The 16,125-nt window shown below is 47.3% G+C and overlaps 2 protein-coding genes and 1 long non-coding RNA gene across 3 annotated transcripts in view; 1 reads left to right on the top strand and 2 right to left on the bottom strand.

The window, feature by feature from the left end:
• Positions 1-9,933, top strand: part of LOC125525327 (uncharacterized) — a 40,322-nt gene extending 30,389 nt beyond the window's left edge. Inside the window, exons 2-3 of the long non-coding RNA XR_007291251.2 lie at positions 9,446-9,610; positions 9,716-9,933. This is a non-coding gene — a long non-coding RNA (uncharacterized LOC125525327). The remainder of the gene's footprint in view (positions 1-9,445; positions 9,611-9,715) is intronic.
• On the bottom strand, positions 7,837-8,682 carry LOC147957989 (uncharacterized). The gene has a single exon (XM_087536272.1). The coding sequence runs from the start codon at positions 8,544-8,546 to the stop codon at positions 7,998-8,000; it is 549 nt and encodes a 182-aa protein (XP_087392398.1). The 5' UTR covers positions 8,547-8,682; the 3' UTR covers positions 7,837-7,997.
• LOC125525326 (calcium uniporter protein 2, mitochondrial) lies at positions 9,563-12,510 on the bottom strand. The gene is made up of 4 exons (XM_048690327.2): positions 12,012-12,510; positions 10,882-11,314; positions 10,589-10,779; positions 9,563-9,991 (listed from the first exon to the last, which is right to left on the bottom strand). The coding sequence occupies exons 1-4, from the start codon at positions 12,375-12,377 to the stop codon at positions 9,563-9,565; spliced, it is 1,419 nt and encodes a 472-aa protein (XP_048546284.2). The 5' UTR covers positions 12,378-12,510.
• Positions 12,511-16,125: the final 3,615 nt, after the last annotated feature.

The raw sequence follows: 16,125 nt of genomic DNA, 5'->3' as shown, positions 1-16,125 counted from the left end.
ATCGGAACGTCTTGGGAGGAGGTCTATTCCTTTGTTGACCGTGAGAGCTTGTCATGGGCTAAGTTGGGACTCCCCTGCAGGGATTGAACTTTCGAAAGCCGTGCCTGCGGTTATGGGCAGATGGGAATTTGTTAATGTCCGGTTGTAGATAACTTGAACCTTAATTAATTAAAATGAATCAACTGAGTGTGTAGCCGTGATGGCCTCTTCTCGGCGGAGTCCGGGAAGTGGACACGGTGTTGGAGTAATGTTTGTGCAGGTTGCTCTCTGGTTTTCATGCTCGCGCTTTGCCTCCTCTTCTCGCTCTCTTTTGCGAATATGATAGCCATCATATATGCTAGTCGCTTACTGCAGCTCCACATATTTTGGCCTTACCCTTCCTATAAGCTTAAATAGTCTTGATCGCGAGGGTGCGAGATTGCTGAGTCCGTGTGGCTCACAGATACTATAACTCTAGATGCAGGTCCAGGTGATTCCGCTCCAGGTGACGCGTACGAGCTGAAGTGGGAGTTTGATGAAGACTCTCAGCGTTACTACGTGTCTTTTCCTGATGATCAGTAGTGGTGCCTAGTTGGGGTTTGATTCGGGGCCTTGTCACATGTTGGGTTCTTTTCTATTTTGGCGCCGTAATCGGGCCATGAGTTTGCATGATGGATGTTATTTATGTACTTTGATGTGACGTGGCGAGTGTAAGCCAACTATGTTCTCCCCTTTATTATTCATATTACTTGGGATGTTGTGAAGATTGCTAACTTGCGACATATGCCTTCAATGCGATTATGTCTCTAAGTCGTGCCTCGACACGTGGGAGCTATAGTCGCATCGAGGGTGTTACAGTCGCCAAGTTAGGGCACGGACGAGTGAACTGCTCGGCCTCATCTCCCACTCCGTCTAGCAGTTCTCAGTGTGGTAAATAAAACTCCCTTTTTACAGCACCGTTGATCCTATTGATCTGTCACTTTCTACCACAAGCAGTTTCTGCTCACACAAACTAGATCTCTCTCAAACTGCATCTCATAACATGCCTAGTATATTCACTTGTGCTTCACAAAGTAGTTAGATTCCTCACTTGTACTGATCTGTGGATTCGTACAAATCTGGAACCAACTTCTTATCTATGAGTGAATGTCTTCGCACGATGAGGTCAATGTCTTCTAAACTGATTTATCTTCAAAATCTTCTGAGAATGCATATGACCTTTTCCCCTTCCCTCGCACCTTAATCCTGTCAAAGGTACATGTTCGTGGGAGAATCCTTTGGTTCTCATAGTCTACATTCATTTGCAGAATTCTTACAGCATCACATAAATTCTCCTGAAGCCAGTTCCTGTTGGTCCAGCAAGAGAAAGCCGTTGAAGCCTTTGAACGTTTTGAAGCCTTTCAAGTTAAAGTTTATGGCTTCAGAGAAAGCAGCAAGGAAGGGGGCAGACAACGTCGTGGCGGAACATCCAAAGATCTGCCTGATGAACTTGCAGAAATGTATAAGACAGATCCTGAAGAGGATTATGGTCAGCGCAAGACCCGAATCCAATGGATTCGACGCTATCGGGCAGAACAATGGTTCAAATACCGCTTCACAACCCAAGAGTATGCTGAGAAAAGCGCCATCAAAAGACCGTGGGGAGACATCTTATACAAGAATCTTCAACCCAAGTCCAGAGATGAAGCTATTGCCCAAAGCTTCTATCCATGCATGGTTCGTGGGCCACAGCCTAATGATGCACATCCGTCGTCACTACTCTGGTGTCGTGACGACAATCTGTTCAAGCGCAACTTCCAGTTTGCCCAAAACTCAGCGAAGCAGAATAAGAAGAAATTTTGGTTAGACTTCAACCCTGGTCCCTCAGCACCAAGGGCAGATGGCACACGAGAAGCAGAACCCAATGTCATCGGTCCGTATGCCAACCTTGAAGGCCTCATCACCTACATCTTGGTTCAAGGGACTGCAGTGAATGAGCCTGCGGCTGACACTGAGTCTGATGACGCGCCTGCAGTGCCGAAGCCAAAGCAGTTGAAGAAACCAAAAGCTTCAAAACCAGCCCCTTCACCAAAAATCTCAAAGGCGAAGCCATTGGCGACTGCACCTCCTGAAGACAGTGTGCAGTCTGAAGACTTATCACGCGTCTCAAGGCACCAGAAGGCCAAGATGCCTCTGTCTCACACTGGCAAAGAGCTCACAGCTGCTGCCATCCTGCGCAGTGAAGCCATTGATCTGTCAAGTGATGAGGATCTTGCAGATGACGCTCTTGAGCAGCTCATCAAGAGCAAAGAAGAAGCAGAAATCTTCAATAATCTGCCTCTCTTTGATGTCGCCATCATCCACATCTTCATTGACGAGTGGTTTGACACGCCAAACATCAGCTTTGAAGATCTACAGCTACCTATTGGCCTCAGTGTCGCCTTCCAAGGCGCCATTACTTCAGAACTTGCTATTGCCCAGCGCATAGTTGTACTGAAGCAGAAAATTGACTATGAAAAGGCTCAGTTCAAGAAGCATATGGCCAAGCTCAGCGTGCAAGAAGTGAAGAACTTTAAGACAATGATGCACGAGCTCAAGGAAGCCTTTGTGAAGAAGCGTGCAGAAGCCCAGGGCTCGCGTGAGCGCATGAAGACTCTGGCTGACAGATGTGTGCAAGCCTATAATGAGGCTGAGAAGCGCAAGGCACTTGGGCGTCCTGACATCGATCCCAGGATGGCTGCAAAGAAGAAGAAGAAGCCTGCTACGGCTGAATCTGATGCACCAAGGCAAGAAGCAGTTCCGATTGTCTTCCCAACAAGAATGACTGGCTCAAAGCCTAAGAGTCGATCAACAGCTTCAGAGCTCAAGAAGACAAGAACTGCTGAGGCTGAAGCCAGGAAGAGGAAAAGCTCTGAAGCCTCTCCTACCTCCCCCAGCAAGAAAAAGAGAAAGACCAAGAAAGCTCGGGCTGCTCCCACAGAGCCCTTGATAGTTGAACCCATTTCTATGGTTCACCCTGACGCAGAACGTCAACTGACGGTTCATGAGCCCGCTTCCACAGAGGCTCCTGAAGCTGAAGACATTCCAGCAGATGATCCCATCGCTGCTGAAGACATTGGTCATCGTGACAATGTAGAAGATGATGCAGCCCTTCCTCAGTTAGAACACAGCGAACTCATCAGCATTGGTTGTCCACTGACGCCAATTGCACAGGATGCTTCATGGGCGGATCGCCCTCAAGAGGAAGAAGACTATGAGGCCCAGCCCACTCCAACCCCACAGGCGTCGTCTGTGTTCCGCAGGCTTCGCAAAGGTCCAAGGCCTCAAGTCTATGCTGAAGACATTCCGGCTGCATCAGCCGCAGAAGAAGAAGTACCACAAGAGCCCACTCCTCTGCTCCACCAAGAAGCAGTTCTCCACGAGAACGTGCTTGTGACCGACCCTCCAGCTAGTCAAGTGGGGGATGAACATCTTGAGGCTGCCACAACCAACAACGAAGCTAATGTGGAGCCCTCCCCAGCAAAAGCTTCAGATGACAGCGAAGCCACTGAACCCACCACTTCTGTTCCTGAGTCTACTGCCGGTCCCCAATTCAACTATCATGTTGAGCACAGGCCTCAGATCCAGAAGCCAATCCCCAGACTGCCAAGGTTTCCAGGTCCTGCATCAGCACCTGGCTCCTTCAACATCAATGGCTTCAGGGTAGACAACACGTTCTTCGATAGCTCCAAGAACCCCTACTCAAGGGAAAGGATATCATCTGATCGGTTCTGGAGCTATCCTCAGCGAAGCTACTACTCTTGCATTCTTTACAACCAAGGTCGCATCTTTCCACACAAGCGCCTTGAAATTGAAGCTATAGCTGGTTTGCCCTGTCTAGAAGAAGCGTTGGATTGCTTCAAGCAAGTGGGTCTGCTGCAGTTTGTCACTGATGAAGAGCATTGGAAATGAAGAGCTGCTGCTACAATTCTATGCCACCCTTCACATCAAAGGATACAGCAGAGATCCGAAGACTTGGATCCTGGAGTGGATGACAGGCAACGTCCATCATGAAGCCAATGCATTTGACATCATTGAGCTCACTGGCTTTCCCACTCCTGGCGATCTTTTTGAGCAAGGCTGTCAACTGCATGCTGAAGCTATTGAGAGCATCTTTCAGCGGCCAGAACCTAATATGAGCCAAATGCTCAGCATGATGAAGCCATTTCCCCCAGATGCTGTGTATCCCACAGAGTTCTTCGTTGAAGACCTTGAGTACCTGCCCAGAACCATCTATCACATCATCAGGCGGACTCTCTGGCCTATCAAAGGGCACTCTCCAAATGCCAAGCTTCAGGGTGCAATGAAGACTCTGGTCTTCTATATACTTCATGGCAAATGCTTCAATGCACAGGACTTCTTCATACGCCAACTTGCTGCATCAGGCATGGATCTGTTTGGTTTGAAATTCTATGCCCCTTGGATCATGCGGCTGATCAAGCTACACTCCGCCATCAAGTATCAGCCCTCAGCCCGCAACCATCGGATCTTCCTGCCTGACGTGGACATGTCAACTGAAGCCATATATTCTGAGCCTGTCAAGCAACCTCTAAGTCTTCAGAATGCAGAACATCAGAGTTTCACTCAGGATGTTGAAGGCGTTGAAGCAGTTTCTCGGGTGTATCCTTTGGCTGGCACTACACGTGCACCACACCCTGCTTCAACCGAAGCCACTGACAGTGCCACTGCTTCAAGACCCAAGAAGCGCACTTGTGTTCTCAACGACCGAGAGCTTCTTGTGGCCCTACATCAGAAACAAGATAGGCATCATGACTGGCTGAAGCGTCAGATGAAAAGTCTCTTGGTGGATGTTAATCGCACTCGAAATCTTGCCACCAAGAACGCTTTCGTTGCCCATGAAACCTGTCGCCGCACATGGAAAGGGCTAACGATGATGCTTTCTGAAGCTGATCTTCAAGAGGATGGCTTCACTGAGAGATTCAAGTTTGACTCCACACCTCCTCGAAGAGCTGTGCTGCTGGGAACTCCATCCCTTGAAGACTCTGAGTTCTCTTCCTCTGCTGCCACAGTCACTGCCAGAATCATTGAGGAAGAAGACGATGCTACTTCACCGCCATATTCTTCAGCACCTCCAAGCTCTTCTGCACCGCCAAACAACACCAACAACCCTGCTACTTCACCTACTCCTCATGGGAACGAGTAGAGGCTCTATGTCTTCACACCTTTTTGGTCATTACTGACAAAAGGGGGAGAAGCTTATGAGATTGATAGTCTTCAAGCGGGTACATATGGGCGGGTGTCTTATATTTTGCTTCGTGCTTACAACTCTCGTTTTTGCTACAATTGGTTCTTATGAGTTGTAACACTTAAACCAGATGGTCGTCTGCTACTTGTTTTGCGAAGATAAATTCCGCATGTGCAACGATAAATTCCGCACTTAGCTCATTCTGCAGACGTCCATTTTCCATTATGCATATCATTATCTTCATATACTTTCACATGCATAGTGGATTGTCATCATAAGCTGAAGTGGATCTCCACAAGTACAACCTACCATGTGCATTTGCATTCCAAAAGCAAATTAACTTATATGCACATCTTCAGGGGGAGCCCTTGCAACTTATGAAGACAATTCCTTATCCTTTACAAATTCACAGATTATATTCCCCGTTGAAAACTTCAACTAGTTTGTCATCAGTCACCAAAAAGGGGGAGATTGTAAGTGCATCTAGTGCCACCCCTAGTTGGTTTTGGAGTATTGACGACAAACCTAGTTGAGGGACTAATGTGTTTGTGAGAATTGGAGGATAACACAGGTAGAAGTCCCTCATTGATTCAGTTTTACTACCAGAGATGACCCCTAAAAATGTATGAAGACATTGAAGTCAAATGTGGTATATGAAGATATTCACATTGAAGACTATGACAAGAGAAGACTCGATGTGAAGCCTATGGAGCTCGAAGACTTAGATCTTTCGTAGTTCTTTTTCTTTTGTGTTGAGTCATAGGAATCACTGTACTGTTAAGTGGGGTCCAGGAGAACCAGTCAGAATGACTGAAGTGATGCCTAAACCAAAAACCTATGTCTTCAAGTGAAGACTATGAGAGCGAATCTTGTCCAGAGTCGGACAAGTCAACTTTGCTTGTAGCCCAAGTAAAGTTGTCGTGTGAGTTTGAAATCTGATCGTTGGGACACGTGTCAGTTCCTTAGTGACCCAGGGTCATTTCGGACAAATCAGGTCGGGTTGCCAAGTGGCTATAAATAGCCCACCCCCTACAACCATAAATGGTTGGCTGCTCAGATTGAGAGTACGGCTTTTTTCGTTTGAGAGCAACCCACCTCGAAGCCTTTGAGAGAGAATTCCCTGCGAGGATAAAGCCCTAACCACCAGAGCCAGAGAGAATTGGGCATCACTCAAGTCTTCTTGTCTGTGTGATCTGAAGACTTATTACACTTGAGGACTGTGCATCCTCCAGACGGTTAGGCGTCGCGTTCAGAGCATCCAAGAGACATTGTGGATTGCCAGTGAACGAAGTCTGTGAAGGTTTGGGAGTCTACCTTGAAGACTTACCAGAGTGATTGGGCGAGGACTATGTGACCTTAGCTCAAGGAGAATACGGTGAGGACTTGGTGTTCTGAGCTGCGTGTTCAGGACTGGGTGTCCAGGACTGTGTGTCCTAAGGTTTAAATACCTAGCCGCTCCAACCAGACGTACAGTTGTCACAGCAACTGGAACTGGTCTAACACATCATTGTCTTCAACGAGTCACTGGTTTCATCTTCACTTCCTTCTACTTACTGATCACTCATTGTGAAGTCATTGCATGTCTGATCTATCTTTTGTCTTCACAACGTGAGTGTATGATCTGTTTGGCTTCATAGTATATTCCTACCTGATCCTTATTACACTACAGCTATTTGTCACTGTGCTTTCACTCTGTTGATACTTGACCATGGCTTGCCTAGTGTAGTCTAACTTCCGCTGCATAGTAATAGGCATATCTCTACTGTTTGTCTTCATAACTTCCATGTTTTGAAGACTTTCATAAAAATCGCCTATTCACCCCCCTCTAGTCGATATAACGCACTTTCAATATGCCGCTCATAACATTTCTCCCCGCGTGCACAAAAAGCTTGTCCTCGAGCTGGAAGGCGGGGAAGCGCTTGCGGAACTCCTCGAGGTGATCAACCGTCGCCAAACACCTCCGCGGCAGCTTGGGCGGGCAGGTTGCCGAGCCCGGCGGCGGTGGCGTCGGCCTCAATCTAGTCCGCAGCCTCCAGGTAGAAGAGTCGCGGGCAACGTGGCCGGGTACATAGGGCTCGTCGCAGTTGAAGCACAACCCTTGGCGACGACGCTCGAGTTGCTCGGCCGAGGTGAGCCGGCGGAACGGGCGCGCCGCGGTCGCGGCGAGGGGTGCCGTGGAAGCCTGAGCAGGCCAACCCTGCGCGGGAACGTCCGGCTCGGTTGGCGGTCTAGCGGCCCGGGACGGTGATGCCCGCTGGATGGCCACCACGCGGCGCTTGAACGCGCGGGCGTAGTACATGGCCGTCTGTGCGACGCCCGGAAGGTGATATGAGGCGAGCCAGGTACGTTCCGACACGAGCGTGCGTTGCCCACGGAAGAATTGCTCACACTAGTTGAGCCAGTGGAGAGGGTCCTCGGCGCCGTCGTAGGTGGCGAAGTCGAGCTTGGCGAAGCGCGGCGGTGTCTGAGCATGACCGCCATCTGCGTACGGCTCGGTGGTACGGAGCAGCGAAGAGGATGGCGTCGGTCCGGTGTGCACCGGTGGTCCGCTGGAAAGCGGTGGCCCGTCGAAGCCAGCGTGGAAACCCGCGGAGTCGGAGGGCCCGCCGTACAACAGGGAGGGCGTCGGCTGGTTCGCGGCCATGGTGTAGACTGGCAGCGGTGACGTCCCGGACAACCAGGACGGAAGCTGTGACGGCGAGGGCGGGAACTGCACTTGCTGAATCGGCACGCCCGCCGGCGCGGCCGTAGTTAGCCCGATGCTGGGCGGTGGAGGCGCCTGCAACGGCAGCTGCTACTGCATGGAAACGGCGGAGGCGGCGGGCGCCGCGATGGCCGCGGCCGGCCATTGTGACCAGAGCAGGGCGGTGGCGGGGGTTGGCTGCAGCTGCAGCGGGGGATGTAGCGGCCCGACCAGCACCGCGGTGGCCCCTGGGTGCGGCGGCTGCCAGGGCTGCCAACGTGGTGGCGACGGTAGGTGCAGCTTTGGCTGCAGCGGCCCGGCGAGCGCGGCGGAGGCCGCCGGGTGCGGCGGCTGCCACGGCAGCAGCATCGGCCCGGTGGCGATGGTTGGTGACGCGGCCGGCGGCAGCTCGTAGGGCCCGGCCAAGTAGAGGCAGATCCCCTGGACGGCTGTGACGAGATCGTTGAGGACCCCGGTGATCTCTAGGGTGTAGGCGGCGGCCGGTGGTGCGGTGGAGGGCGCCCTCATCTGGGTGGTGGCTGCGTCGGGGAATGCGACCAGCGGCGCGGACGGGGAGGCCAACGGCGCGGTGGAGAGGGCCAGCGTCGCGGTGGTGACGGTCGGCAGCGGAAGCGTCGGGATGGGCGACGGCGAAGACATGATCGGAACTGAGCTACCTGATACCAAGGTGTTAGGAGCTAGGGTTCTGCCGGTTCTAGGATGAAGATTGTAGGGGAAGGATGGAGGAGGGCGAGGGCGCGGCGGCCGGCGGCTGGGCGCCGTCCTTGCGCGGTGGAGGCGGCGGCGGCTTTGGCAGGAGGGAGATGGCGCAGGGGAGGAGACGGCTAGGGTTAGGTCTCCCGGCTCCCTAAGGAAGCCGAGCAATTATATGATTGCTTCTTGCTTAATCTCAAAACGGGTCCTTACATGAGTTTGTATAATCCTCCTAATGATATAATTGGGCTGTAAGATAACTGAGTCAGGCCCCTAACTGCCTAGGCTGTAGTATATGCCGCTCATAACAAGACACTTATTTGTGGACTGACGGAGTACTAGCGTAAAAATCGCTTTACATTTTGAGACAAAGGGAGTAGAAGTGAGACCTCTCCACGATTAAACACAGATAGCATCCCAGTGGAGTCCCAGTGAGATTCGAACGCGGGTGCGCGGGTTGAACAAACTGAACTCCTCCTTGCCGCTTAGCTAGCGCTCAGTTCTCTGTAGGTTAAAAATCATCTGTTATTTGCTTTCTGTTATGTTTTGTCAAAAAACATGATCATTGATGATATGTTACTACATGCTAAAGTGCAACTGCAATATAAATAGAAACCTGAACTCGCATCGGCACAGACTTGAACTCAGTTGCTTTGTACATTGACTTCCCCGTCCAATTGAGATTGGTTCCCTGGGTTTGGTGTTCTCATGACTTAGAGCAATGCTTCTTTACCCGGGGAATTTGGTACATATACGGCTCCAAGGTTAATCTGGTAGGTTATTGCTGACTCTTGTCAGGATCGCTTTGTTAGCAAACAGTAATGTAATTCTTCCGTTATTTAAAGGAGCCCAAAGGCAGTCATTCTAAAATCTAGAGAGGACACTATCAGCGTCAGGCAATGACTGAGACATTTCTGGTCTGGTATTACAAGTTACAACTCATAATGCTTACGTCCTTGAGATCAATAATCACCTTCAGGAGGAACCCTAGAGTGTTTCTGCAAATTCAGGTACCTGTCCATATCAAAACTAAGCTTTGCACATAGCTTTCTCCTCCTTGCCAAGAACAGCCTACGCTTGAAGTCCTGTAACGTCGGATTGCTCGCGGTACGCAGGAAATAGCCGTAGCAGAAAATCAGCTGGAGTCCGGCCAAGAAGTAGGCGAGCGGCTCCATGATACTCCAAGAGAACTCCCAGAACGTAAGGTGGAAGAAGAGGGCAAACTGGAGTATGAATGATGCGAAGCCAAAACATAGAATCCGCACGGCGTGCCTGTGCGCCATGCCGTTGATCTCTTGCATCCTCGTCTGAAGTTGTCTGAATTCGTCTTTTCTCACGTCGTCCTCTGGGGCGAGCGCAAACGGCATGGCCCTTCTGATAAGGTCCGCAATCTGCAAATGGAACAATTCATTGATATTATCCCCCTGACAATGTTTCTGGAACTGGTTGTATTTCCGTTCATTTGCAGTGAAAAGGGGTAAAGCCCAGTTCCAAAAAGAAACATTGATATTATTCATTTTATATGAAACAGCTATTGGGACTTTTTAAGCCATGGCATAAAAGTCACTCCTGAAATGTGGCGCTACAGCAAAGCAAAGTTAACAACTCCAATGTGGCAATGTGCAAAGTGAGCAGTTTTTTATAAACTATGGCAAAGTGAAAAAACAGGCACGATACTTGGTCCAATGTGCAATTGATATGATGACACACAGATACTATTGGCCAGCACGTGATCTGAACAAACTTTTCAATATGTAACTTTGATTGCTGATCTGTTATATGAATATGTTAGTGCAAGGTTATAAAGTTGTGATATATTATGGTGATATTTTGACCACAGATCTGATGATATTATTTTCATCATGTGAATTTATATATCATTGCCCTGCAATATTAGTCTCCCTTAGAGAATTTGAAGTGTTTTGGTACATGGTTTTAGGTATTAGAGAGAGGTGTAAATGGAGAACCTAACAATTTTGTGATATCACCTTCTTGTGGTTGAGGTAGGTCTTTCCCCTGACGAGCAGCACCAAGCTCATTTCGTCCATCTTCTGCACGAGTGCCTCCGCCTCTGTGGGCATGAGGCCACTCTCCATCAGCGCACCGAGAGGCTCGCCATGGCTGATCACCTCGTCCTGCATCCGTCGCTCGATTTCTCCGAAGATCGCTTTGGTAGCAGCTGTTGATCAGTCGGTATAAAATTTGGTGTTAAAAGAAGGTCAACAAACAACTGAGAAATTTGCTGGTGGCCGGTGCCATACTTATGAATGAAGCTTACTACCTTGAGAATAATCACCTCCCAGAGGACACCTCATGTGCCTCTCCATCTCCAGGCACTTCTCCATGTCAAAACCATACTTCGTGCAAAGCCTTCTCCTCCTTAATTTAAACAGCCTCTCCATGTAGGTTCGATATGACAGGTTGCGCGAGGTGATGAGGAAATAGGCGTAGCCGGAAAGCAGGTGGGCGCCGGCCACGAAGAAGGTGATCGGCGCTACAACGTCCCACGTGAACTCCCAGAATGTGAAGCGGAAGCAGAGGCCGACCGTGGCTTGCACGAACCAGAAGCCAGACCAGAGGATTCGCCTCACTTGCTTGCACGCCTGCCGGTCGATCTCTCCTTTCTTTTTCTTCAGTAGCTCAAACTCTTCCCTTGTCGCATCATTCTCTATCTCGAGCACAGGCGGCACTGCGCTTCTAACCAGGTCTACTATCTAATGGCGGACGGTAACAAATATAAATGTGTCAGCTGAAAATTGTATAACCGACGATGGGCAGTGAATAACTATGTATGACACAAAATCGACTATATAAGGATCCTAAGATCTCGGCAGAGAGGAGATCAAATCCACAACCAACAGGTATGAAAGGCTAACAAGTATTTGGAGATAGCATCACCAAGAAGTTGCCTCCATCATCTATCTACCTTTAGATCCTATCTAGTCTAGACATTGAGGGGTGCGGTGGAGGCTGACGGTTTACTGATTGTCAACGATAACAAAAATAGCTAAGTAGTAGGTTCAACTATTGCAAGAGCATTTTTAGTCTATGTTGAATTCTTTCAGTTTGTACTATGTGTTGAGAAGTGCACATTTCGACCCTGAAATTGTGCCCTGGTTTCAAAACCGGTTGGAATACACTCTCAAACTTCGATACCGTTTACTCGCTTGTCTTCCCAGTTGATAATTCTTTGTTAATGCATATTCTTGTCTCTCAGATGTCAATGAGTCTAGTTTGACATCTTGAAGATGTATTGGGATACTGTGGCGGCAGGTTCGCATCCTCAGTTAGGGCATGACAAAAATGAAAAATGTAGCAAATATGAACTTTATTGAAAAACAGAGAAAAGATTGAGAAACCTAGTTGAGGTTCAGGTACTAAAGCGAAGACCAAGAATGCTCTAAACGTCACCTTCTCGGGATGGAGGTAGACCATTCCCCGGAAGAGCACCACGCTGCCGGACTGGTCCATCGCCCCCGCGAGTGCCTCCGCCTGGCGGCGCGTCGGGGCCGCGCCTGCATCCACGCACGCGTCTAGGAACTCGGCGTATGGTACCACCTCGTCCTCCCGGCTCCGCAGCCGCCTCTTGAGCACCTCGAGTCCAACAAGCCGCACCATTCGCCGAGCTTCCGCCGGCGTGAACTCAGCCTCTGCTGGGCGCGGCTCCGGTCTCAACGGTGTGAGACGGCGGAGGTTCCGCACAGTACATGCCGCTGTAGCGCCTGCCGGAGAGGACGGCCGGGGGATGAGGAGGCGGGAGGCGGCCGCTCGCCACATGGTGTACTTCTCTGGCGATGAGCAGCGAGCCTGCTGTAGAGAGAGGCGCCAGTAAAATGCAGGGGTATTTCAAACTAATAGGGTGTTGTTGCAGCTCTGCTCATGAATGATTGGCTTTGTGTTTTCCATTACAACTCCGCAAGCATGGGACATTGTGGAAAGAAAATCAGCTAAGTAAAGTTGGCATCGCTGCCCATCAATAGTTTGTCATTTCTCTCTGCCTTTGTAATATTTTTTCACTTTGCCAGGAAGAAAAGGAAGCTCCTTTAGCTTTGGAGGAAAAAGAGGTCATTCTACAGCAGAACATGTGTTGAAAGTTGAACTCGTGGGAAGTTCTCTTCTTTTCTTCTTGATCCGGAAATGATAAAATCCGAACCTTCAGGATTTGATCATGACAAATCGAACATTTTTTATAGCAACTTTAGTTGACGCGAGGATGGCAATTGTAGTTGGCAGGCACATCAATTTCCTGGCAAAAAATAAACTAAGAGCGGATTTGCCATGCTTACAAACTAAACATACCATGATCGACAAACATAAATAACCACAAAAAATGTTAGATTTGCCATAGTCAAGTCCTGAACATTCAGGACTTATCGGCGTCCTTTTGATTTTATGAAAACGTTGCTTACAGGGTGGTGTTTAAAATCTTTCTTCACCCAATATCAGACGACACTTTTGTTCCATGATCCTGGGGGGGGTGGGCTGCATAGCACTGCCGTCGCCGCAAACCTGTCGCACTGTTTTCCCCTTTCCTCAAACTGCCAGACCGACTCATTCTCCATGATTATACCTTGCAATGGGTGACAGACTTCCTCCATTCTAAAACAATTGAAGTTTTAGAGTTGTCTTAAGTCAAACTTTTTTTAAGTTCAACCTCCAACGCTGTAGCTACTCGGAAGAAGAGAAGGGATGGGTCATTTTGGAGTACTATCAAAGGATCCAGGGCCGGTGGGGTTGCACTGTTAAGACAAGTTCCCTGCGGCTCCAGCCGTCACTTCATATAAGAAACTCAGTCGTAAAATTTAACACGATTAAAAGACGTGAATAAGGTACCTACTTTGCTAGTTGAGGATCTGAAGGTGCCAAGTGCACACGAATAAGCTAAGTTATGTTTTTTGCATGACGTTTTTTTTTCAGCATTGAAAACAATTTATTAACTTAAAATGCTTTCATGAATATGATAGTTGGTCTAACGGAAATTCAAGCATGGCGACTTCTTTTGTTAGCTCACATCAATTCTTGCATCCTTTTCTTCACCTCATATATACTCCCTCTGTAAACGTCTTATATTTTCGTACAGAGGTAGTACAACTAATCTTCCACTCAAAAAAAATATACAATGGATCTTGAATTACCCAGGAATTATCCCTTTAAATGATTCGCCCTTGCTATATACTCCCTCCGTTCCAAATTACTCGTCGCAAAAGTGGATGTATCTAGAACTAAAATACATCTTGATATATCTATTTCTATGACGAGTAATTCAGAACGGAGGGAGTAGTCTGTAGCTATGACGATCCTACTGCAGGAAAGATTCATAGCCAAGGACAAAGCTTCATCGCTGGCCATAGCCTCGACAATCTCTGGCGACACTAGATCGGGGATTGAATTTGCTGACTCCCCCAAGAACAAACCTAAAGCATCCCGGCATATCGCAGCTATTGCTCCCCTCCCACAATGTCTACCAACTACTTCATCAACATGCATCTTAACAGAACCTTCTGGTGGAGTAGTCCACTTGACTTCACCATTATGGACCGGGGGATGATGATGTTCCCTAACCGGAAGCTCTTGAAGATCAGACATGTAACTCTTTATGAACGCGAAAGTAGTTCGTGGCGATTGGAACTGTGCCTCATGGATAGCTCTTCTCCTTGCCCACTAAATGGATCAGAGTGTCACAAGCATTTTACAAAATTGTCTTGGCTCATGGATTTCAGCATCTCAACCAACCATTCAGAGGGCGGAGCTGGCCCTGGGCTATTGTGTGTGAGAACTAGCATGATATTCCATGCGTAGGTTGCTGTCTAGCAACATAGTGTGTACCCCCCCCCCCCCCCCCCCCAACTCGCGTTGTCTACTATACCGGCCGACCCAGCCAAGTTTATTTTCCACCAGATTTTGAGAAGGTTGTAGAACCTTCCCTGAGTCAGTTTTTCCTTTTTTTTGTTCTTTTGATTTTCCTTTCTCATTTTTTCCTGTTTCTTTATTTTTTATTTTTCCTGTTAAATTTCCTTTTTTTCATTCATGTTTTTCTTTTTATTAGCGTTTGTTTTCTATTTTCCTTTAATTTTTTCCTTTTGCTGTATTTATTTTTTATTTTGTGAATATTTTTTGAAAGTTCAAACATTTTTTGAAAAAAATATTTTCCAAATTCATGACATTATTTTTTGCAATTATAAACATTTTTTGAAATTTGCCAAAATCTTTCAAATTCGTGAATATTTTTTGACATTGTGAACATTTTTTGGAAAGAACATATTTCAAATTCACGAACATATTTATTAATTTTGAATATTTTCCAAATTTGTGAACATTTTTACTATTTCACAAACATTTTAAAAAACGTGAGAATTTTTAAAATTGGTGGAAAATTTTCTGAAATCATGATTTTTTTTTACAAATTTGTGAACATATTTTGAACATTTGTTTTAAAACTCGTGAGCATTTTTGTGAATCAGCAGAACAATTTTTGAATCAGTAAACATATTTTAAAATTCATGAACATTTTTTGAATCAATCATCTTTTATCTAATTTCTAAAATCCAGGAACATTTTTTGATGAGTTTGAACACTTTTTTAAAATTCATGATTTTTTTGAATTTGTGACCTTGTTCAATTTCACGAATTTTTCTGGAATGCCTGAAATGTTTTTGATTTACCGAACAATTTTTGAAACTCATGAATATTTTTTGAAACTCATGAATATTTTTTGAAACTCATGAACATTATTTGAATATACAGACTTCATTTCAAAACATGAACAATTTTTGAACCCATGAACATTTTATGACTTTCCAAACATTTTTCAAAATTATGAACATTTTTTGGATTTATGAAAATGTTGTTATTTCTCAAAATTTTCTAATGTTCTGAAATCCTGAATTATTAAAAATCAGAAATGAAAAAAGCCGAAAAAACAACATAATAAAGCAGGTGCTTCTCGCCCACACATGGGCCAGCCCAAAAAATGTGCAGGGGTGTGCGTTTTTGGCGTGCAGGTTCGTCCCAAGAAAGAAAAGGTAAAACAACTTGGCCTGCAGGTTGCGAAATAAGATTTGCAAGCCACCCGCTTCCTTCATTTTTATAGTCTGCTTCACAAACCAAGCCCAATATATCATATGGAGCAGCCTATTGGATATTGGTACTCATGACCAGAGCTGGAACCATGCTCGTCTCAAAAGGAAAATGGAAGCATGTTGAGATTTCGTGAGTCCTCAACGAAAGAAGAGATGTGGCGCGACAATTGTGGCAACTTTGTGGCGGTGGCTTGAAGCGGGATCCCTTTCGCTGAAGATGCATGTACAATGGGAGCGTGTGCTCTTCAGGACGGGGCTTAGGGCGTGTTCTGAATCTATCTAGCTTCTTAAAACTTCACAAATCCAGTTTCTAAAGCTAGCTTCTCACTTCACCTGGCGATTCTGGACGCGTTCGCCACGCCTGGCAGCTTCTCATCGCTAGCATGGGCTGACAACCAAAGCCCAGCTCGGTAGGCATGCAGCGGCTCCTATTTTTCTCCTTAAAA

This window comes from Triticum urartu, chromosome 7A (genome assembly GCF_056163025.1).
Source record: "Triticum urartu cultivar PI428250 chromosome 7A, HENAU_Tu73, whole genome shotgun sequence".
In the NCBI taxonomy this organism is placed as follows: Eukaryota; Viridiplantae; Streptophyta; class Magnoliopsida; order Poales; family Poaceae; genus Triticum; species Triticum urartu.
Note: the sequence above shows the minus strand (reverse complement) of the source record. Positions and strands in the feature narration are given on the sequence as shown.